This window comes from Erythrolamprus reginae, chromosome 1 (genome assembly GCF_031021105.1).
Source record: "Erythrolamprus reginae isolate rEryReg1 chromosome 1, rEryReg1.hap1, whole genome shotgun sequence".
NCBI lineage: Eukaryota > Metazoa > Chordata > Lepidosauria > Squamata > Dipsadidae > Erythrolamprus > Erythrolamprus reginae.
Window position 1 is genome coordinate 349,187,978 of NC_091950.1, and position 24,435 is coordinate 349,212,412.

Here is a 24,435-nt window from a genome sequence, read left to right on the forward strand (position 1 = left end):
ATATGAATGAATGAAATAAATGCCCACTCTACTATGAGAAAGCAGCTCTCTTCAAAGCTTTGAATTACCATGTCCTTTGGAAGCATCACATGGCTCCTTGAAAAGTTATCTGAAGGTTTGCTTATGTACAGCCGCTTGGGCTTACATGCAGAGTAATTGATGAGTAGGGCAGTTTCTTTAGCACTTAAGCAGGGATACTTTGCTAGTGTTAACAGATTTTCCCAAATAGTTCTTTTGCTTTGTGCAACTTATATTTAGGCAAGGTTGGTTTTTATCTTCAAAACACTTGATTACATTGTTGGGGAGGCTGCTTGAAGAATGATAGTTACTTTAGATGAGTTGATGACTCTTTAAGGCTGTGGTATCTTTTTTAGATTTAGGTAGAAGACTGAAAAATAGGCTGCATTAAGGTATAGAGAAGGGCTCAGATCATATGTGGTCTGAGGTATTTTTTGCAAGTCATTTCTAAAATGCACAGCCCTAACATTTAAATTATGTTTAAAAAAAAAGGATTTAAAACAAACACACATGGGCAATTTATTTATTTGCAATGAAGGAAGAGCTGAATTTCTGTTTCTGAAAACAGCAATGTTCAAAGGTTGATTTATATACTTTTTTGGACAGAGGGATGTAATTGAATGACAGATACAAAAGGAGGGAGCCATGGTTATTATTGCCAAAGTAGAAAACAAAAGGAATGAGGCTTGAGCGCATATTGAAGCAGAAACTAAAAGGAGCCAGGAGTGTACAGTATTTCCAAAGCAAAATAAAACAGCTTGACAGCATTAGAATGCCTTGTTCCTTCAACAACAGAGGTGCTAATAGGTACTGAACTTGAGGCATTGTTACAGTCAGGAAAATGTTAAACCAATTAACTCTAACATGGTGAAAAACTTAAAAGTCAGGAAAGGAAGGAGAATTACAAAGCGTTCCTGATAAAATAATTGACACGGGAGACCTAACCAAAAATGGAAAGGAAAAAGAGCTCTTTTTTTGGGGGGGGAAAGGGTAGCACATTTATTTTTAGATTTCTTCATTTTATTTCAGTTCAAAATGCAAATATTAATAATCACTTGGATTGACTTTTCCCCCCCACAAAGGCAAAACTATACAGTAACTTATCCCCTTAAAAAAATAATGGAGTTTGAAAAAAGTAGTCAACTGGCTCACAAAATGATCTATGACTTAAAAACGTTTTTAACATGATTAAAAGGACTTAATGAAAGACATAGACGCCTCTATATATTGCCTGCCATAAGGAAAAAAGCAGTGGCCCCAGCTCAGGCTCGATGACGGCTATTCTACAATCAAGATGCAACTAACCTGCCCTCATAATCCTGTTCCTTAGCCATCAGCTGGAAGATCCAACTAAGCCTGCTTTTTGTCCCTGGTTAATTTTCTACTGAAGTTATTTGGGAGGAATTATACTAAGATGGTCCACGTTGCAGAGCCATGTTGGTATGGAAAGCTGATCTTACCCTTGGCACAATTTGGGAAGGGAGGTAGAATTATCACGATCTACAGTAAATCATTACATTTCAGCAACTGAAAGTTACATGGTCCAACAGGTATAAATAACAAACACTAAGAGTATGATGACCGCTGAAAGCGCTACAGTCTTCCGATTCTCATGACGAAGCACTTTGAGCTCTTTCTCTGGAAAGACAGAAAAACAACAAAAAACAAAACACATTGTAAAGACAGGATAGACTCCTCAGAATAAAACGTAATTTGTTTTAAATACTAAGGTTATCGGTCTTAAGCATTTTGCAGTGTTACTAAACCTGATTTTAGGTATTTCTTTAAGTGCCATAGAGCAGGACAGTAAAAGCGGCATTTCTTAATGTTAGCAAGTTTCCCTTGTCTTTGCAGTATCATTATTAATGTTCTATTCTTTTTCCGTAGTAAATTTCCTACTACAGTATAGTTTTCTTTTTCTGTCATGTATTTTGCACATGGGTAAATTTTCCATGGCACTTGACTCGTAACAACCTGAATAGGGCTCAGCATGAAATCTAGGAGCCTTATTCTAAATATTGTGAGCTTCTGGTTTACTTTGTATGTACTGTGTGTCTGACTGGGTATCTTACATCCTGCTCTCAAAAGATGAACAAGGTTAACCGACTGTATTTCATGAAAGGAAATCTCAAGATGTTCAAAGTATCTTTATATAATTAAAGCTGGAATACTGACAAAACTGGGGGCTTCTGCTTAATGCTTTTAAGATTAAGTAGAGAACATTAATAAAAAAAACTACAAAATGTAGTATTTTAATTTAAGCCATTGCATGATTTAAAGAAGACCACTGATTGACTGATAGTAAGATTACTCTGATTTACAGAGAATGTTTACATAATATTCACAGGGTTGAAATTTCAAATGGTTAAAATGTATTTTTAGGGCAGCAACTTAGGGGATGGGAGTAAAATAAAATATAACAAATGATTAAGATGTCCCTCATAAATTTAAACCTTTGAGTCAAGAGTGTTAAGGTTACCAATAGAATAGAATGAGATTCCTAAAAACTTAATAATTGAACATGATTTTTGATCTGAGCTCATTCATACACAAGCATTTTACCTATTCACATGCCACAAACCATCTTGAGTAGGGGGAAAAAAGGTTACTTCAAAAGGAATTATTGTAGGGAGGTGGTTGACTGAACTGTGCAGGCTGATCTATATAATCTAGGTTATGAGGGCTTGCCAAAAGGAAAAAAGAAATCCCATTTTATAGTAATGGTGCTAGATTCCATTCTGTGTATTCGGAGTTCCTCAGAGGAAGGGTGACATACAAAATGTAATAAAAAAGCTACTTTAAAATGAAGTCAAAGGCTATTCAACTTCTGCACTCTACCGTTTTCATATATCTATTTTTCTGCTGCTATACAGCAATCAAGCCCATTCAGAGCCTATTTCAGTGCTTTTGTAATTTCTGGGAGAGGTCAGAGTTTGGGGACGGCTTATTTGACAACAAAATCATTGTTACTGACTGCAGTGGCAGCAGAGGTCAGTGCGGTTCAACCTGGGACTGCCAGAGGAGTATGATTTTAATGGGAAGTCTTGGGTGTTAATATAACAGCTCAGGCAGATGTCCCTTTATATTTGCCAGCTCCCTAAGGGAGGCAGCTTTAGCGAGAGGAGCTCGGTGCATTAAAACATGGGCAAAAGGTCGCTAGCCCTTAGCTGAATGGCAGCTCCAGATTTATTATGGGATGCTTTCTCCGAAGCTTTTGAATGCTGACTCTTTCGCAATGGAGTATTGATTGTGGGCATGAAAATACTGCAAATTAATTGTTAGGAAAAAAAATCCAATCCCAAACTATACCTAGATTGATATTGCAGCAAGGTTATTAATTTTCTTAGGGTTTTTAAAAACAAGTCTTCATATAGCATATATTTACTATTCATCGAGTAGTTTCAGCAAGGACCAGGGCTAAATGTCTTCCTAAGTACGAAATTCCACAGATGAGCAAAAAGAGACAAAGTTACCCATGAAACAAGCAGTGCAATGAAGATAAATGATTGCATAGGAAATATTAAATATTTATTTTTGAAATGTACAGAAACCCAAGGAAGCTTTTATATAGATAGGGGCATGATAAAATACAAAGATGACAAAATTGTACTGTAGATAGATACAAAGAACCATGAGTATATGGAAGAGTAGTGTAAAAAGATTTCATATAGTAGTTGAACTACTAGGAAATCTTGAAAGTAGTTAATTGAGCCCTAGAAAATATTGCTAATGACCAGTAACATGGTTTAAAATGTTACACAAGATGTTTCAGTTAAAATGCCCCAGATGTTGTAATTCAGATGATTAATAACTAATGAATTTTCAGGGAGGCTACGGACATTTATAAATATGGGTGCTACTTCAGATTCTAACATATAATCTTATGTAGTGAAAAATATTTTCAAATGTGAAAAATATACTGAACTTTTCAATATTCCAGCAGGTGGCAGTGCACCCTAAATAGCCAAGGACAGATAGTAGGAAAACACAATTATGCATTGGGACCTTTCCATATAGCAAAGTGAAGCAAGAATTAAGGCAGTATTTACTCTGTCAAAGGTAGTAGCCTAGTGCTGCATCTATGGAGGAACAAAAAGAAAAAAAAGGTAGGTCTGGAAATGAATTTGCTCTGACCTTTTTAAAAAAGAAAACACCACCACAGGACAAATTCATTTTTCTTTGTCTAAATCTTCAACACTTGGTTACTGGGGAAATGCAGCTATTGCTCAATTAGTAATGCATTTTACAATTAAATTTGCTGATTTACAAAGATAAATACCTGACCAATACAGTCTGTGCTCCTGTAGGTATACAAGTTAAAAACTGGTTTAGCCTTTCAAGTACTCTTTCCAGCTGCAGGCAGTGTTAACTAGTCTGTGCCCTTCTGAAATGCAAAAATAAAAATACACTCCCTCGCATGACTACATACACCTTGTGTTAGCGCTCTTCCCTGCAATGCCTTTGAACTGAATTCTGGACTCTAATGCTTTTCTTTGATAATTTCCCGCTATAGAGAGACACTTTTGAAGGAGGGAGATATTTTGTTTCTTCATGGCAACTACTGACTGTGAATTCCTTTCCAGGCATTCTGAGACTTTTCTGTTTCTTCCCAATTAGGCTGTATTGACTTTATCTTTGTACCGCTTGCTGCTGTCGCAGCCAATTACTCAACTCTCTCTCCAATCACCTCTTGATCCTCAGATATTGTGTTCCTTTCTGGGGCAGGAGATTTTAAGATATAGTCTTGATGCAAACGAAAATTTTAGTTTAGCCAGGAGCTGCGAACCCACAGCCCTCCCGATGCAACTGAAGAAGTGCTCTCGGCAATGCCCCCCAGTGTGTCAATGATTAGGAATGCACTAAATTACATTACCCAACTTGTAAAATGATAGCTCCTCTTCAACCATAAAGCTTTACCCTGCGACTTCCTTTTTTAGCTGCAGTCTCCGCAAATGAAAACATGAACACAATTTTGGAAGAAACGGGCTCTTATTTTGTCAGGAGGCTACTCTAGTTATGCTGTTTAATGTTTTATGCAGAACCTAACATAAGTGCAAGAATTTCACCACAGGGGCATCCAGAATTGGGAAGACTCATCACTGTTTCTATTTCTAGTTCTTTATGCTGGACAAATCAAAGCTGATAGAAGTGTACCCTGTACAAACCAGTCTCCCTAAAAGTATCACTAAAACAGCCATTTCCCTTTGTTTGGACAAAAAGAGTGTCAAGATATGACAAGACTATTTTGTACTCCCTTTAGTATAAAGAAGACCCAATGTGGGATTTCTTTGCAGTGAACTTAATTTAGCTTCTGAAGATAGTCTATAGCAGTGATGCCAAAAGGTGGCACGCGAGCCATTGCCCTAGCTCAGCTCTAGCACGCATGTACGCCCTGGCCAGCTGATCTTTGGCTCATACGGAGGCTCTGGGAGGACATTTTTTTGTTTCCGGAGCGCCTCTGGGGGGATAGGGGAGGCCCACCAGGTTGGGAAAAGGGCTGTTTCTGACCTACAGAGGGTCTCGGGGGGGGGAGGCAATTTTCACCCTCCCCAGGCATTGAATTATGGGTGTGGGCACTCACACAGGCGAGATAGTGTGTGTGCACACACTTTTGGCACCCAAGGGAAAAAAGGTTTGCCATCACTGGTCTATAGCCTGTTTTCTCAAGATAGGTTAATGCCCTTAACTTGTAGAAAGCTTTATTAAAATCAACAATTCTCTTCACTTGTATTTTTAGAGCAGGCACACTTATTTCTGATATGGAACTAAAACCACTTCACTACAGAAGAGGTCAAGTGCATCTGGTGGCACACATTATTTCAGATATTGAAGTGTCAAATTACATTTGTCCCGCACAAGTACTCAGAAATGCATTTTAAGTCCGCTCTGGAGCAGTGTAAAAAAAGGAAGAACCAAATAAACGAGACAGATAAAAAGCACCTGTTTTGAATATCATAACACAAGTGAAACTCGAAAAATTTAAATATCGTGCAAATGTCTATTTATTTCAGTAATGCAACTTAAAAGGTGAAACATAATATATGAGAGAGACTCATTATAGGCAAGGCAAGATAGTTCAAGCCGGGATGATTATGGGGTACAGCTCATGAAAACCCCAAATCCCACATTTCAGAAAATTAGAATATTACATGCGATCGATAAAACAAGGATTGTACATAGAGAAATATCGGACCTCTGAAAAGTATAAGCATTCATATGTACTCAGTACTTGGTTTGGGGCCGTTTTGCAGCAATTACAGCCTCAATGCGGCGTGGTGTGGAAGTTATCAGCCTATGGCACTGCTGAGGTATTACATAAGACCAGGATGCTTCAATAGCGGCCTTCAGCTCTTCTGTGTTGTTCAGTCTCATGTCTCATTCTCTTGGCAATGCCTCATAGATTCTCTATGGGTTTCAGGTCAGGAGAATTTGCTGGCCAATCAAGCACAGTAATCCCACAGTCATTGAACCAGGTTTTGGTGCTTTTGGCAGTGTGGGCAGGTCCTGCTGGAAAATTGAAGTTAGCATCCCCATAAAGCTCATCTACAGAAGGAAGCATGAAGTACTCCAAAATCTCCTGGTAGATAGTTGTGTTCCCCAAATCAACGCAAACTGTGGAAACTTCACACTAGATTTCAAGCATCTTGCTGTGTGTGCCTCTCCCTTCTTCCTCCATACTCTGGGTCCTTGGTTTCCAAACCAGATGCAAAAGTTTCCACAGTCTGTGTTGATTTGGGGAGCCATGGCATCTGCTGGTGTTGGTCCACTGTGCTTCATGAAGTCCAGGGTCAACGCAGCCGTCTACCAGGAAATTTTGCAGAGTTCATGCTTCCTTCTGAATCTATGGGGCATTTCCAAGAGAAAGATGGGAGATATGAGACTGAACAATGCAGAAGAGCTGAAGGCCACTATTGAAGCATCCTGGTCTTCCATAACACCTCAGCAGTGCCACAGGCTGATAGCTTCCATGCCACGTCGCATTGAGGCAGTAATTACTGCGAAAGGGGTTCAAACTAAGTACTGAGTAGATATGCATGCTTATACTTTTCCTAGGCTACTGATTCCTGGAACTCTGACACTGAGGTTTTGTGGGCATTACAATGGCTCCAATATGGCACCAAAGTGTTGATTTTAACCCCTGCAGATATTTTTGGCTTGGCATCTGCAGGGCCTTCAGATATATGTTTTGAGCTGGGATATTGAGGGCCCTTCCCTCAATATCCCACCTCAAGGTGGGGAGGACAAAAGCATGATGTTTATCCGTATCATGTTCCATTCCTATGAAACTATCCACAGAGATACTGATGGCATTCTCCCTGATTATATTTAGAAGCACAGTCATAACAGTGTCTATATGGAGATGTTTTATTAAGTAATTTTAAGTGATATTACCAAGGATTTTCAAACAAATGGTGATCATTTGTTGGCATACTGGGACAGATTTTTGTATCTCGCTTTTAGTGATTATAAATTGTCTGTGTATTCTTGTAAGCCTTTGAAAATCCATAGAGACTCACTAGTATACAAATATTGCGTGTAAACAAATAAGAACAGATGATCTTCAAATTCTGCTACTGGGGCACACAGCATAGTGTTTTATCTTTAAATGAATACAAATGATAAAGAAATCACTGCACGTCTCAATCTAAGTAGTCCCGAGAAGTCAATCTTCTCGATTAGGAGACATGCATTTTATTTATATTTTATTTAAATATACTTTGTTTTATACATTGCCCTGGACAGAAGGACAATCAAATTTAAAATGTAATAAAGCCATTTTTAAACAATTCCATTGATGATCTTGAATTTTAACACTTATAATGGCATATTATAAATAAAAAAAGACTTACACTCTGCCTAGATTAAAATGAGTTTCTTGGTGTTGTGGTTAGCTCTGGGCCAGCTCCTGCCCCAAGGACTGTGGATGTGGGAGAGACATCCACATGCTGCAGGCCTGTTTTGCCCCCGGTGGAATCTGCTAATGAAGGCTCCTCTGACCAAGAAGACATGAGTGACAGGGAGGAGGAGAGTGTGGCAGACAGCTCAGAAGGAGATCAATTATCTAGCTCCTCCTTGGATTCAGAACAAGAGTTAATGATACAGCCACGAATGCGGAGAGCGATGCATAGGCAACAACAACTGAGAGATTATTATCAAAGAAAATGAGGCCACCAGTGGTTGGGTGGGGCTGTGGTAATTAGTGAGGCTGCTATAAATAGCAGCCTGTGGGTTTGGCCATTGTGGAGGATTATCTGATTGTTGTGTTTCGTGACTGCTTTACTGATTTGACTTTTTGTGTGCTGATTTTTCCCCGTTTTGAAACTAAACCAGAGCAAAGTGTGTTTCACTTTGTGAAAGAAGAAGGACTGTGAATTGCCTCACAGCTGCAAGCTAAGTATCACAAAACTGATAAGGGACTTGTACAAATTACCAGTTTGTTTGGAGACGAGTGCTCTTTGCTATACCAAAAGAGGGCTTAGTTTAAGTGAATTTTCATGATAAAGAACATTGTTTTGAATTTTCAAACGTGTGTGTGTCTGAAATTTGTACCTGTGAATTTTTGGGAGGAGTCTAGCAGAGAGCCCGACAGAACACTTGGCAAGGGACCCTGATAAGTAGAGCAATGCTGAAGAAAAGGCCCTATGTCACTGGCATCAAACTCGATCGTGTCACGTGGCATATGATATATTGTGACTTTTTTCCCCCTTTGGGCATGACCTGCCCATGACGTATCTGGCCTGCGGGCCACCAGTTTGATGGGCCTACCCTAGATCAAGAATCTCCTCTCAAAGATGAGACACACAGCACAAGCAGTGAGCACAGGTTACGTAGGTATTTCAGTTACAGCAAATTTAGAACAGTTGCTTTCTGCTAGAATAGGCAGAAACCACAAGCTGTCTTCTTTTGCTTCTTCACTGATTTGTGCTGTATATGCTGACAAACCTCCTTACCTGCTTCTGCACCTACAATTTAAATGGAGGGATCGCTTGAACTTTCCAAATGTGACAAAAATAATAATCATTTTAACAGTCTCTTCTGCACCTTTCTGGATTGTAGTTTTTATTTACTTGCAGGGTTTTTTAAAAAAATTAACTACACAAAAGTGTAGGCAGGCAGATATATATGGCCACTATCACAAAGTGTGTGATTTCTAAAGTATCAAGGAATTTGTAAACTTTTAGAAACACATTATAATACTACTATTAAAAACCCCAGGTAACTGGTTTTTCCAAAAGGTAACCAAATCAGGTAACTTTGAATTTTTTTAATTATAAAATTATCTTAATTACTTCCCAAACATGATAGCCTCCAGCAATGCTTGGCTGGGAATTCTGGTGGGTGACATCCAAGGCATCTGAAGAACACCGTAATAGGAAAACTTACTGCAGATATGTCTTACCATAAATTTCGGCCTTGGTTTCTAGCATGTTTTTCTCTTTTTCCAGCGATTCTCTGCAAGGAGGTGGGAGAGACAGATACTTAGTAAAAAAATAAAGGTTTCTGGCCCAGAAAGATCTAGTTAAGGTAGCTTTTATAATGGCAGATGAGATGACAACCTAGTAATTATTTCAGTTTGCTGGAAGATGGGCATATGACTAAGTGTTCCTATGAACATGCTTGCATTTTACTATGTTAATTTCCCCACACTTTAAAAAAAATCAGTATTATGATTCCTTCTCTGATTTAGAAGTGACATAATTGTCTTGTGAATTGTTACAGTATTTGCTACATGTAACAAATTCAAGTTTGTTCATCTTCTTAAAAGAGTTTTTACAAAGCCATTTTGGTCCTGTTCTTTCATTTTTAAACTCTTGGCTGCTCTTACATTACGAAACATTCAACTTGGAATTTTAGTGTTTCTTCATTTTTATAAAACTTGTAGCTAAGTAAAAAGCTCCATTTAAAAAAAAAGGAAAGAATTCAAGATTGATATTGTTAGCAGAAAGCATAAGAACAAAATAAAGCATCTGAAAGTAATATCTCTAGTAACAGATCCATTACAACAAAGAAAACACAGCAGCACTGGTGTAGTTGGAAATAAATATACACTAGCTATTTGTTTGCCAGTTCCAAGTAAGCTCTCTAGTATAGTTCGGAAAAGCAGTAAGCACAATACAGTTTGTCCCTAGAGAATAAAACAAGACCCAGAGTGAAAATGGTGCCAAACTAGATTACAGAATGAATTAAGGGCGAAGTACAGGATAAAGTTATATTGGAAAAGCAAAAGCAGGACTTTTAGAAGTGTAGCTGAAGAAAGAAAACAGACAAGTTCAGACAATTTTAGAATTACTGAGTGTCTCATACACACACACACACACGTATGTATGTATGTTTTTGCATATTCGGGTTTCTTCCAGTGGATCCAACAGAAAAAACATGTAGCCCCTCCCTGGTACAAAGCTGAAGGGATCAGATCTGGTGGCCTAGAGGTTAATTCTCTGCCTTACAAGGCAGAAGCCCCAGGATCAAATCCCAGTAAGGGTATGGCTAGCTGATGAGGCCAGAACAAGGCCGAAATAGCGCTATCCTAGTCTCCCTTAATTTTAAATATTCAGCAAAAATGTTTTATATATATACACATACAGTATATATCAGTACATATATACACACACACGCATGCACACACACACATATGTGTATATATATATGTATGTATGTATATATGTGTGTGTGTGTATGTATGTATGTATGTATGTATGTGTGTGTGTGTGTGTGTGTGTGTGTGTGTGTGTGTGTGTAAATATATACTGTATCTTGAGATGATGAGTAATTTGAGAATTAGAATGAAACAGAATCTCCATTTTGTAGTCTGTATGCCTTCTAACCTGGGCGTCATAGGAGGATTAAATTATTTGTGATGGCTCTGTACTGTTTTCAGTATCACCAAATGCCCCTGAATAAAATTGCTGAGGAACATAAAGAGAGGAAGATTAATTCTGTAACTTTTCCATAATCAGGGAAGCGGAGAGCAGAATAAAGCCTTTAGTCCAAGCCCACAGAATATTTCATTGTGGTGCAGCTACCTTTCAATGTTTGCTAATGCCAAAAGCCATAATCTGTCCTGAGATCTGAATTACAATGGGCAATTTCAACATATCACATTCTTCAATATGAATACTTCGTGGAGAGGAAGCCCACAGTGCCAGCAGCAGTTTTCTTGTCCTGACATAAGAAATTACACCAGGTGACAAGATGCTACTGGTACAATAAGAAGCCTGGGAACAAATAAGAACAGAATAGCTTCTGCTTGGACTGACAGGACTTTAAATCTCTACAATTACTGAGGACCAATTAATTTACTTTTATAGCTTTTCTTCTTTAAAAGTAGCAGTCCCACTTTATTCTATGCTAGCACAAACTTCAATGAAGTATTCGTTCAGTGTGGGGTACTTTAGGACAGATACACTGTATTGTAAATAAATTGGCACAGGTTCAGAGGAAGGTAACAGACATGGTGGAAAATTATGCCAAAATAGAAAAGGAGTTCCTGGGCTTGTATTGTAGGTGAATAGAGCCCCGATAAGCAAAGTCTAGACACTTTATATGGATTAAAAGAAAATGTTTTCTGCTGATTTAGAAGGCAAAACTATGCCTGGTGGGCTTAAGGTATAGGTAGGTTAATTTGGGGGGGGGGGAGGGCACATCAGAGGAAATTTGTATACAAGTAAAAATTTTTTGAAAAGGAAAAATATCTGTCAGGGAAGTTCTAGCTTTGGATTAGTTCCCTTTAATTCCATAGTTTATGTAACATAATCAAGTTTTATTACACTTAGAGGAAATAAAGTGCTGCGAAATTTGAAATTCTAGGCAGCTGAGGGGCAGAAGCCACTTTAAATGGCTTCCAAGTATTAACGGGAACAAAACATCTCAGCAGCAGAAAGATGGGTTTTGAAAAGAAACTGTGAGGGAAAGAGTAGCGTGGTTGAAAGTGCTCTTCTGCACTGGAAAGATGAGTACTGAAGTAGCCCTCTTCTCACCTTCCCAAAGCTGAATTCAGCTGATTTTTCCCTCGCTCCCCACCCTCCTCACGAGAAAAAGGTGTGAGAATGATCATGTCCTGGTTTTGCCAGAAAGGCAAGGAGCTTTGTTGATGGGCTAACCAGCAAAAGCCCATTCACAGGCATTCGTTAACTATATCTCAACCAGCTAGTTGGCCACATCCAGGTCTTCTGACAGGCATAATATGGTATCAAACACAGCTGGCTAGTTTAGTAATACTCCAGCTTGTTCAAAAAGAGGCTGACATCCCCTAACCCAGTGTTTCCCAACTTTGGCAACTTGAAGATATTTGGACTTCAACTCCCAGAATTCACTGGCTGGGGAATTCTGGGAGTTGAAGTCCAAATATCTTCATGTTTCCAAGATTGGGAAACACTGCCCTAACCAACCAGAGTATTCTCAGCTTTCCCCAACCATACCCTCAGCACAAAGTTGATCTACAGATTACACGGGTCAGAGGCAGCGAAGGACTGCCATCTTCAGTGCTACCGGTGTGCCCTCCAAGGCCGTTGAGGGCATGTTCATGCCCGGATGGCATGCGCACACCCATCGGCATGATATTTGGCTTCTGCACATGCTCAGCAAGTGAAATCTTGCGTGAGGACACATGCGTGAAGAAGATGAACTTAATCTGTATAGTCTGGAGGACAGAAGGGAAAGGGGAGACATGATGAAAACATTTAAATATGTTAAAGGCTTAAATAAGGGAAGTGTTTTTAATAGGAAAGTGAACACAAGAACTAGGGGGCACAATCTGACGTTAGTTGGGGGAAAGGTCAGAAGCAACGAGAGAAAATATTATTTTACTGAAAGAGTAGTAGATGCTTGGAACAAACTTCCAGCAGATGTGGCTGGTAAATCTACAGTAACTGAATTTAAACATGCCTGGGATAAACATATATCCATCCTAAGGTAAAATACAGGAAGTAGTATAAGGGCAGACTAAATGGACCATGAGGCCTTTTTCTGCCATCAGCCATCAGTCTTCTATGTTTCTATCTTTCTAAGAGTTTGGCGATTTTCGCAGAAGCAAAAAAGTAGCGAAAATCACCAAAATCTCACTCATGCGAGCATCTTCACACAAGATTTTGCTTGCTGCACATATGCAGAAGCCAAATGTTTGCATTGGGGCGTGCACGCGTGCGTCGAGGACGCGCAACTGTGTGCGCATCCTGAAAATAGCTACCGCAGCGTAGCACCTGACCATTACAGTAGCAGGCCATCTCTGGTCAGAGGGTCAGCAAAAGGAAAGATGCAATGGGATAAGGAACTGGGAAGCAACTGTTGGGCAATTTCAGCAACAACAAGTGCTGATATCCAGCTACAACAGCCACAATAAGCTTGATCCCTGCTAACAGCACAGTCTGGCAATGCAGCCTGATGCTCAGCAGCAACTCTGCTCACAATTTGGCCCCAAGCTTGGCAACAACTTTGCTCTGCAGCGTGACATACCCAAGGAACAACCAAACTGAAGCTGTACAACACATGTGTGCAAGAAATTTTAGAGGGAGACAAAGATTATATCCCATTTTAACCTATGAGAAGTTGCAAAGACAAAAAAGGCCAAGTACACCGAGATCTGGTTATCAGCTCATTAGAACTTGGAGGGCAAAGTGAACAGTATACAACTAGAGCAGAAATCATGCATTGGGAACATGTGGAATATAATACAGTGTTGGGCAAAGTTTTTATTCAACATGTGAAGTGTCCAATCATAACAAAATCAATCTCCCCAGAAACATTTAAATGGACTATCAGCAATTAAAAGTATAAAGCAATATTTCCCAATAAAGAGAATTCAATGAAGTATTTCTGTGTCTTTCTCCAGATTCAATATACTCCTTTTAAAAACAAGTATGAGCTTATTTTTATCTCTGCTTGATCCAGAATAACACACAATAATCAAACCAACATACTGCAAGAGCCACAGATACATGCAGTTAAACCCAATACAGGTTTTACCAGAGTACCTTCGTGCAGATGTTAGTTCTTCTCTACGTAGCTTAAAATCCACCTCTTCCAAGGCTTGCCTGCAAAGCGTCAACTTGTCTTCTAGGCTCTCTACCTGAAATACATTAGACAAGCAGGAATGACAAGATATTTCATCGATGTCCATCCTATTAAGCAGCAGCACTTGACCAGTGAGTGCATCTCTTGCATTTTAGCTGGAGGATCTGCTGCAATTAAATTTCTCACGACCTTCAAATTTTCTGAGCAAAACAGACAAAGCCCTTGAATTGAAAACATCATCCTTACCAAGAAGGCAGAGAATATTGAGTTGAGCCCATAACTTTCCGTTCCACCACCTCTATGTCAAACTGCACTTTCTTTTTAAAAAAATAACTTTTAGAGTTATTTAAATTTAAAAAACAAAATACACAAATTTTTTTACACAAAACAATACATAACCTCTAGGGTTAGTACAGCAACTTATACCAACAATAATCTCATGCTTATATAACCTTTTTCATTTACATACTTAGTTACTATTCATTAATAGAGTTTTCATTTTAATATAGTTGAAAATCATCATTTAATTGTTTACTAATTAAATTATTTTGTTTTACCTTTTTGAGTCAATCATATAATTTGTTCCAAATTTCATAGTATTCTGAGTCCTTTCTTTCATTTAATTCCATCATCATTTTGTCTAATTCAGCACAGTCAATAATTTTCTTAATTATTATATTTTTGGTTGGAGTATCCCTTTGTTTCCAGCATTGTGCAACGCTAATTCTAGTTGCAATGAGTGTGTGTAATATAATGTAATAGTATTTTTTTCTCAATTTTCAGGTCCAGAATTCCCAGCAGAAATATTTCCAGTCTCATAGTTATTTTCTGTTCTCTAATTTCCACTAACCATTTCCAAATTTCTTTTTAACAGGGCAAGTCCACAACACGAGGTAATAAGATCCAATTTTATAGTTACATTTCCAACATTTAAAAGCTAGGTTCAGTGGCGATAAATGCCATTGGTAGTACATTTTATATACAGTGATCCCCCGCTCGTTGCGAGGGTTCCGTTCCAGGAGCCCCCGCAACGAGCGGGTTTTCGCGAAGTAGCGATGCGGAAGTAAAAACACCGTCTGCGCATGTGCAGATGGTGTTTTTACTCCCACAGCGCTAGCGAGGAGCCGAAGATTGGGGGCGGCGCGGCTGTTTGCCGCCGGCATGGAGGGCTTCCTAGCAGCCCCCCAAACCCGGGTTGGGGGTCCGGGGGGCGCTGTCTCTCGGCGCTTTCGAGCCGAGTCCGGGAGCGAACTCGCTCACGGACTCGGCTCGAAAGCGCCGAGAGAGAGCGTGGACAGGCCCGTTCCTTGGCGCTGTCTCTCGCCGCCTTCGAGCCGAGTCCGGGAGCGAACTCGCTCACGGACTCGGCTCGAAAGCGCCGAGAGAGAGCGTGGACAGGCCCGTTCCTTGGCGCTGTCTCTCGCCGCCTTCGAGCCGAGTCCGGGAGCGAACTCGCTCACGGACTCGGCTCGAAAGCGCCGAGAGAGAGCGTGGACATCGCCCGTATCTAGAAGAAGTTGCCACCCGAGCGCTCTTGCCCGGCGGGAGGCGAAGCATATGGGTGGGGGGGCTGTCAGGACACCCTCCCACCCCAGCACTTTGCATCCCGCCGGCAAAGAGCAATAAGGCAGCAGCTTCTGCCGGACACGGGCAATGGGCGGGACAGAGAAGCGGGAAGAATCAGGAGGTTCCTTTGGCGGCTGAAGCCTCCGCTACCCGTGCTCTGAGGAACAGGACAAGCTGATTGAAGAAGCGAACAAGGGGGGTAAGATTTCCCCCGAGTCCTAACGCTCGTCTTTTCTCCCTCTCCCACTCACTCATACGGAGGGGAGGCGAGCGAAGGGCAATAAACAAGAGGAAGCGCCGCGCATCACTCGCCACTCGCTGTCTGCTTCACTATGGACAAAAGCCCCATCCTGCCTTCCTTTTTGGGGAGGTTTGTTTTGGCACTAGGCGACTGGAGGGTGGGGAAATGCGAGTCATTAATAAGACGTTTCTCTACCGGACACCCAGCCCGCCTTGGAAAAGGGAATTGGAAGGTTTTCTCAAAAGCAAAAAGCGATTGAAAGACCGTTTTGTTTTCTGCTCCGCGCCCGCGCCTGTGCGCGCGCGGCGCTGTAGGTATTCCGATGGGTAATTCGCTGCTCTCCGCTCCAGCAGGGAGCCCAGGAAGAGAGAAAGGCAAAAACTGGCGAACCGTTTCTCGTGTGATAACGGCGCTGCTGGCTACGTGTGATCGGGAGGCAGGGCAGGAGAGAATTCAGAGAGAGGGTGGGAGGGAGGGAGACAGAACAATTTTCACTTTTTCCTCAACTGGATTAGGATTGCAGCAGTTAAACTGCGCAACGGAGAGCAACGAACCCTCCTGCTAGGAGCATGAAAGCCTCCGAAATGCCAGGTTTCCAGGGGGCCCATTATTAGATCAAATATTCCAAAAGCGCTAACAGACATTTCCAGGCGAAAATAGTAATTTGCGTCATTATTCACTTAACTTCGGATCGAGCTGGCTGCTTAAATACCTACGCTCGGCAGGCACGCTCGGAGATCGAGACGCGGCGCGCTCCCGGGTTTGAAAGAGTGGGGACAGCAAAGGTGCGCCGGGGAAGGCAAGTTTATAAAGCGGCCGGGTGGCCCCGAACGGCTCAGCAAGCTGGACAGACCTGTTTTATTGGTGACAGCCGCACGCGACTGAAAGGAGGAATTGGAAGTTTATTACTGGTGGCACAACACATCCGCCGCCATCCACTTGTCCGGCGCTCGCTGCATCTCGCTTGCTGGGAATATCTAGAAGAAGTTGCCACCCGAGCGCTCTTGCCCGGCGGGAGGCGAAGCATATGGGTGGGGGGGCTGTCAGGACACCCTCCCACCCCAGCACTTTGCATCCCGCCGGCAAAGAGCAATAAGGCAGCAGCTTCTGCCGGACACGGGCAATGGGCGGGACAGAGAAGCGGGAAGAATCAGGAGGTTCCTTTGGCGGCTGGAGGCTGCCTGGCACCCGCTGCAGCCAAAACAACAAAGCCAGGCAGCCCCCAGCTGCCAAAGGAGCCTCCTGATTCTCCCCGCTTCTCTGTCCCGCCCATTGCCCATGTCCGGCAGAAGCTGCCTCCCGTGCCGATGTTCCCCGCCAAGCCCAATTCGGCTTCCCTGGCTGCTTGGCCGGAGGGGGGGGGGCTCGGCCAAAAGGGGCTGGAGACGCAGCGATTTGCCTCCCGCCCCTCGCCCCTGTGCCACCGGCACGTCATCTTCCCTCCCAGACAAAAAGGCCGGCCTTTGGGGATGAAGGGGTGTGTTCAGCTCTGCGTCTCCAGCTCCTTTCGGCCGAGCCCCCCCCCCGGCCAAGCAGCCAGGGAATCCGAGCCAGGCTTGGCAGGGAACATCGGCACGGGAGGCAGGAGACGATCGGGCGACCGGAGCAGCAGCCAGGGAAGCCGAGCCGCGGGCGGGACCAGGTGGGGGCTGGAATTTCTCCGCCAGGGCGAAGGGCGGGCGAGCGGGTGCTGGGGAGGGCTTCTCGCCCTCCCGACAGCAAGAGGGGGGAGCGAACGGCGTGGGCAGGCGAGCGGCAGCGAGGAGTTTGCGTGGGCGGTGGGGAAACTCCTCGCTGACGCCAGCAAGAGGGGGAAGACCCAGGGAAGCCGCTGCCATCTACGCATGCGTGCCCGGCACGCATGCGTAGATGGTATTTTTGACTTCCGGGTTGAAAAATAGCGAAGTACCCTGTTCGCAATGGTTGGGGACGCAATAAACGGGGGATCACTGTAAATTTTCTTTACAGGTAGTTGCTATTGTAAGTTTATAACTTTTATTCCAGAGTTTGTACCATTGTTCTATAATTATGTTACACCCAAAGTTTTTGGCCCAACTAATCATATTTCCTATTACTGTTTCTTCCTCTATTTTATATTTTAGTAGAAATCTGTATATTTAGTCCCCCCCCCCCCGTACTAATAAAATTGTCTAATTCTGATCGTTCCCTTTGTATACCAAATTGTTTCCTATCCTCATTTAATTTTGATTTAATTTGAAGGTATGGCCACCAATCAATCTTAATTCCTTGTTATTCCAGTTTTTGCGTTGGTTTTAACTTTCCTCTTTCATCTAAAATTTCTGAATACCTCGCCATTTTGTGGAGATCCATTGTGTTTGGGTGTGTCATTGCTTCTATACTTGATAACCAGCTCAGAATTTTCCTATAGTGATTTTTAAAATCCAAATTCTAAATAATGATTCCCTATTCATATGTCTTTGAAAGTATGAATGTGTCTTGTTTTACCCATACTACAGGAATCTGTGCCAGCCTGTTTGTAAATCATATCCCTCAAGCATTAATGTTCTTTTATTTTTTAATTGAATCCAGTCTTTCATCCATGTCAAAGCAGATGCTTGATAATAGAGTTCCCATTTTGGAAGACCAAATCCCCCTTTATTCCTATTATCTTGTAGATGCTTCAATTTAATTCTTGGCTTTCCCCCGCCCATATAAATTTGGATGTTATTTTATTTAAATGCTCAAAATATTTCTGGTCCAATTTGATCGGTACTGGTTAAAATTTCAATGTTTATTAAGTTGACAGCATCCTGGCATGAAGACGTGCCCATGGTATGATAGATAGGCATGATACCATCTTTCCAAGGAGCTGTGACAGTAGAATCAGAGAATCTATCTTCTTGGCCTAAATGTGGCTTACCAATGCCTGCAGACTGGCTTGTCTTTCCAGGGAAAGAAATACTATATATGCTGAAGCATCTATGACTGCTCCCCAGTAGAGCAATCTGATTGTAGGTGAAAAGTGGCTCTTCTCAATGTTTCTTGAGAAGCCATGTTCTTGGAGTACCTGTATTGCTGTTTGTAGATCCTCTCTTGCCTGAGGGTCTGAGGATGACTGGATTAAAATGTCATTCAGCTAAGGCTGCTAACAACTTCATGAATGTCCAGGATGCCTATGAGAGGCTGAATGGCATGGCCCTGTATTGAAAGTGTCGGCTGGCCAGGGGTGGGCTACTGCCCAGACAGGGAAGAACGCAGTGGGGTAGTGAAAATGAAGCTCCACCCCAGAGGACACAATTTGCACTGAAAGATGTTGAAAGAAAATGCAGGGAGTCCTGCCTAAGCCATGCCCACAGTGTGGTAGTAAAAATTTTGGTAGCCCTTCATTGCGGCCGGCATAACAAAATAGAAAGAAACGTCTATGATTTGATAAGATGGGCACGTATAGGCAAGCCTAAGTCAAATCAATTGTTCTCCAGCCCCCTCTTCCCGAGTTCTTTGGGATCATGAATAGGATGGAATAAAACTGGGGAAGAACCAGACAAGGGAGGCGTAGCTAAAAAATGACTTGGTCTTCGAGGAGCAGGCTTACCACCTATTCCTAGATTCTCTTTCCCAATATAACGGAGAACTCTTCCTTCAGATAAGTCTCAATCCGGCCAACAGTGTTAAAGCATAAAATAATGCAGAGCTGATATGGATGCACAGCTGGATCATCATCAGTTTTTCACTTCTGCTCTCCAGATGTTTGGGGATTAAAATACTCAGAACAATTTGTGCATTCAGCTTCTCAGTCCACATTTTTTTGCATCAAAATAAATACTTCTGCTTCTTAAAACCGATAGTATGTGCATATTATCAGCTATAAGGAAATAATTAATAAAACTCCTGTGTTATTATTAATATAAATGTTACAAGATATAGGTATGGAATATAATCATATTCATCAAATAACATACAGGTGGACCAACCTGTGAATGTCCTTGTGGAGTTGGGCAGCATAGAAATCAAATAAGTAAATAAATAAATAATGTTGACATACTTTTCTGCTCAACTGCTTGGTCTTTCCCCTCTCACTGAAATAAGACATCACCTTCACTACCTTTACTGCTTTTTTACATCTTCAGGCAGCCATGTCTTCAAAATAAAAAGCTGACACTGGAAGGGGCCCAGGGACTTGCCCCAGGTGGAGCAGGCAAATTAACTTGGGCAATTCTAAGTCTCAAGTGGATACTTTTAACTGCTGTGATCATCTTGTATTCAGCTAGAGTTGTGGCAGGAAGCAACTGCTGGCTGCTTAAGATAGTCATCTAATTAGTCTGCTAATTTATTTTTCAGTAAAGTGGAAAGACAAGAGAGGGAAGGAACAGCTGAAGCAGGCTGCATAGGCAATCAAGGTTTTGAAGAGGGAAAGAACGTTTCAGAAGAGAAGTCACGCCAAAGGGGAAAGGGCTCTAGGGATTCTCACCGGTTTGGAGCCCAAAGTAAACCACTCTTGTTGTAACTCTGGGTAGAAAGAATGTGGTCTTTGCTGGCAAGGAGAATATTGACTTTTAAATTACTGTCCATCTAGCCACGCAGAGTGCACACAGTCAGACAAATGTTTTGCTCTTTCCCTTTTTTAAAAAAAAAAATATTTCTCTGCTCTGCGCTGTAGTCTGAATACAGAATGGTGTGTTCTCTGTGCAGAAACTAGTCCTTCCCTTGCAGGAGGAATAACGAGGAGAAGATAAGAAAAATGACAAATTCATGCCAGCTTCCTTTCCAATTCATTCTATCTATCTATCTATCTATCTATCTATCTATCTATCTATCTATCTATCTATCTATCTATCTATCTATCTATCTATCCATCTATCTATCTATCTATCTTGACGTCTATGCCGCCTAATCCCGAAGGACTCAGGGCGGCTTACAACAATATAAAATTATAATATAAAATTACAAACAACAATAAAAAGAAGTCAAGAAAAAACAGTCTAATTATTAAGACCCTATCTAAAACTCGTATTGGGACAACTCAACAACATGCGTACATACCATTCATCCACAATCATATTCATACAGATGGTCAAGTTAGTTGTTAATTTAGGGGCCCCTGGGCCTGCCGGCATAGCCATGTCTTTGTGGCCTTACGAAAAGCCAGCAGGGTAAAAGCAGTACAGACATCGGGGGGAGTTGATTCCATAGAGCCGGGGCGGCAACAGAGAAGGCTCTCCCCAGAGGTCCCACCAGTCTATATTTCTTGGCTGATGGGACCTGGAGGAAGCCAACTCTGTGTCTCTAATGGGTCTCTGGGAGATATGTGGTAAGAGACGGTCCCGTAGATAATTCTCCCTTTCATTACATACGGTGTGTCACCCAGGCACCCAGAAATCAAGGGAAAAATGTGATTGTTCACCTGGTCAGCGTCTCCCATCAGCCTGATGAGCAGGGGTCGGCTGCTAGCCGGAACGTCTAATTAGGCTCACCTCCACGGCTCTGGAGATACCATGAGTTTGAGCGGAATTATGCTTCTGCACCTGTGCAGGTAGCAAAATCGCACATGCGCGGAAGCAAAAAACCTTGCCAGAACATGGGCGCATTTGTGTCTCTGCGCGATTTTGCTACCACATGGGCACAGAAGCATAATTCCGCTTGAACTCACGGTGCCTCCAGAGCCGCGGAGGCGAGCCCAATAGGCGTTTTGGCTAGCAGCCCACCCCTGCTGATGAGATACATGGAATTGTAAGAACTGCCAGACATTTCCTACCACATCACATATCCCTTTCACAAGTAATATTTGGAAATCAATTCTACTGATCCCTGGTTAATCACTTTATGGGTTAATTCTGAGCTAATTAGCAATTCTCACACTCTGCTGTGGGAAAGAAAGCAAGGTTAGCCTCAGGCAAGGGACAGGAGAGAAAAACAGAGGTGGGGGACTAATTTATGCCAAGAAAAGCAGGCTGCTATGGAAAAAAAAAATACTGTCTTCCCTTGAACATCTAAGAGCTGATGACAAAATACATCAGTTGAAATGCCATTATGTAAAGTACTGGTGTTTAGCAACAATAATGGTAAGGGCAGAAATCTTCAAGGTGCCACTAGCCTTTGCTTTTGCTGCAAAAGGCAAACAGACTACAAAGAATAATTATTCAGGATAATACCAAAGGTTCAACTAGTCCAGCATCCTTCTTGCCCAAATGATCAAATACTTATGGAAAGCACACAAACATAAGGGAAAGAACTACTCCTGCTGTTCTTGCTGCTTAGCAACCAGAACTGAGTGTCATCATATCTAATAGATCTTTAAAGACCCTTTCTGCACAAATTTGACCATGCTGTCACAATTTTTCCTGTTCTGAGAGCAGATGTTGTTCTCAGATACATGCTATTTCTGTGGCTATTATGAGAATTCATATGGATTAAATTTAATATGAGCTTAATTCCCATCATCTGTAAGAGATACTTAGAGGGATGAGATCCCAAGAAAAGATGAAGATTTTTTTTCTTAAATTGGTACTCTCCCTAAACACACCATTCTTCTCTCCTTGAGTTCAAGGTTCTAGCAATGTTACTGTCTTCTTCAGCTGCATGTTTTGCTGAACCCCTTACGCATCTAGAAATACCCAAGCTCAGTCATGAGAAATTGTCATATTCAAATCCCTTCTCATTTTACCACTTTCCCCCCACTCCAGAATCTGCTGAAGGGAATGGAGGACAGAATACTATTTACTGCTTACTCCTCCATATCCCATGAGCTTTCCCCCCTTCAGAATAAATGTAGCAGTGCCATGAACCTTTTGGAAATAAGTATTTAGAGTTGTGTTAAGATACAATGACAACTTCTGAAATTTGGTTTCCCTTGAGGGATTTTGAGACAATTGCCCCAAAAGATAAGCTGGACTCACAAAAGAGAAAAAATTCATAGCCCCGAGAGCATAGTTCCCTCTAAGCTGAGCAGTGAGCAATCGCTCACTTAAAAATCATAATCAACTCAGAGTTTTCCAAACCTGCCCAGAAGCCGAGAGGGAAAGAGTGAGAGGGAAGGAGAGAGAGAGGAAGAGAGGAAGAGAGGAAGAGAGAGAAACAGATAGAAAAAAGAGAGGAAGGAAAAGAGAAAGAAAAAGAATGGGAGTAAGGAAGAGAGAAAGAAAATCAAAATCTAGTTTGAAACTAGCTCAACTATTTAAGTGGCATTTTGATATTGATAGAGTTGCCCTATTATGAGCTCACTGTTATAGACACACAGTACAGTATTTTATTTTGAAATTCTCTGAGGCAAAACAGGGTGGGTTTTTTATTTATTTATTTGTTTGTTTGTTTGTTTGTTTATTTATTTATTATTTCTGTGCCGCCCAGTCCCGAAGGGACTGCCGCTCAGACACTATACTTTTACGCCCACCCCCAAAAAAAATTAGAGGGAACACTGCCCGAGAGATGTACAATGTACACAATTCTGATATTAATTTATATAATCTTTGGTAAAAAGACTAAGAATCAGATATCAGAACTGATGAATGATATTTGAATGTGCGCTCAAATATTTTGAGATTCCAAAATAAATATTTTTTTCTAATGAATTAATGAAAAGCACTGTTCCTTGCACAAAGGCCATGAAAAGATTTTAAGAAAAGCTTTTCCAAAACTCTGTAAATGAAGTGATATTTGGCAAAATAGATGGCTCAGTTCAAATTGGATCTGACCGAGATGTTGGCTCAGCAGAAGCACCTCACTGAAGAGTACTAGCATAGGCTTTCCAAGTAGAGAAAAGACCTGCGGGATGAAAGGCAAGGTACCAGTGGCTGGAGGTTCAGCAGGCTGAGATGGTCAGCCAATTCTAGGCCTTGATATAGGCCCACTGGATCAAGACCCTCTCTGGCTCTTTGCTACAGTGGCATTTCTCTTTAGCCTTCACCTAAAGCACTGCACCAGGAGGCTGAAGCAGACCCTGTCAGAATTTTTGCACGACCTGCACGAAAAAAACCCCAAAGGAAGAGACTCTCTGTAGCAATATGCGTTCATTGCATGTACTTGGCCCAGAGGTCGTACTTTGAGAATCCTTGATTTAGTGCAATATAAAAAATGCAAATAATTTTTTTGTGGACTAACAAAATGTTCTCGTCGACCACCGGTGCTCTAGTAGGTAGTTCATACAATACAGGGGATTTGACTATCTAGCCTAGTCCTTCTTCTGGCAGGAGCTTATTTAACTCCAAACAACAACAGGTATGTTTGGAGTTAAATTTAGTCTGCTCATGCTTAAATGACTGATCAATTCCATTGGGGAGTTTATTTGAAATGCTTATTTTACCCTCTCTTATCCGCCTTATGTGAATAATGTCACAATACTTCAATATTGGTTGAATTTATGACTGCAGTGAAGTATTTTTTATACAGATAGTATCTTACAATACAGCCATAAAATCAGTATAAACATTTGAGATAAACATATTCTCATGCCAGGGAAATTGTGGCAAAAGTTGAGAATGTCAACTATTACTTGTTATGCAGATGTTCAACACAGAGAGTTTATTTAGGATACAAAAGAAAATACAACAATCCTAAGAAGGCAACAATTTAAAATTCAGCAAAAGAGTAACTGGAAAACAAAGATTAGAAGTAAAAGCAGGGAGGAAAATTCAGATTTTTAATTT

At 41.5% G+C, this 24,435-nt stretch overlaps 1 protein-coding gene across 1 annotated transcript in view; it reads right to left on the bottom strand.

Annotated features, from left to right (window-relative positions):
• Window positions 1-527: 527 nt before the first annotated feature.
• The window catches only part of CCDC167 (coiled-coil domain containing 167), a 29,239-nt gene continuing 5,331 nt past the window's right edge, over window positions 528-24,435 (bottom strand). The window contains exons 2-4 of the mRNA XM_070734252.1: window positions 13,989-14,083; window positions 9,419-9,471; window positions 528-1,656 (exon numbers count right to left, since the gene is read on the bottom strand). Coding sequence (XP_070590353.1) covers window positions 1,553-1,656; window positions 9,419-9,471; window positions 13,989-14,083 — 252 coding nt within the window. The 3' untranslated portion in view covers window positions 528-1,552. The remainder of the gene's footprint in view (window positions 1,657-9,418; window positions 9,472-13,988; window positions 14,084-24,435) is intronic.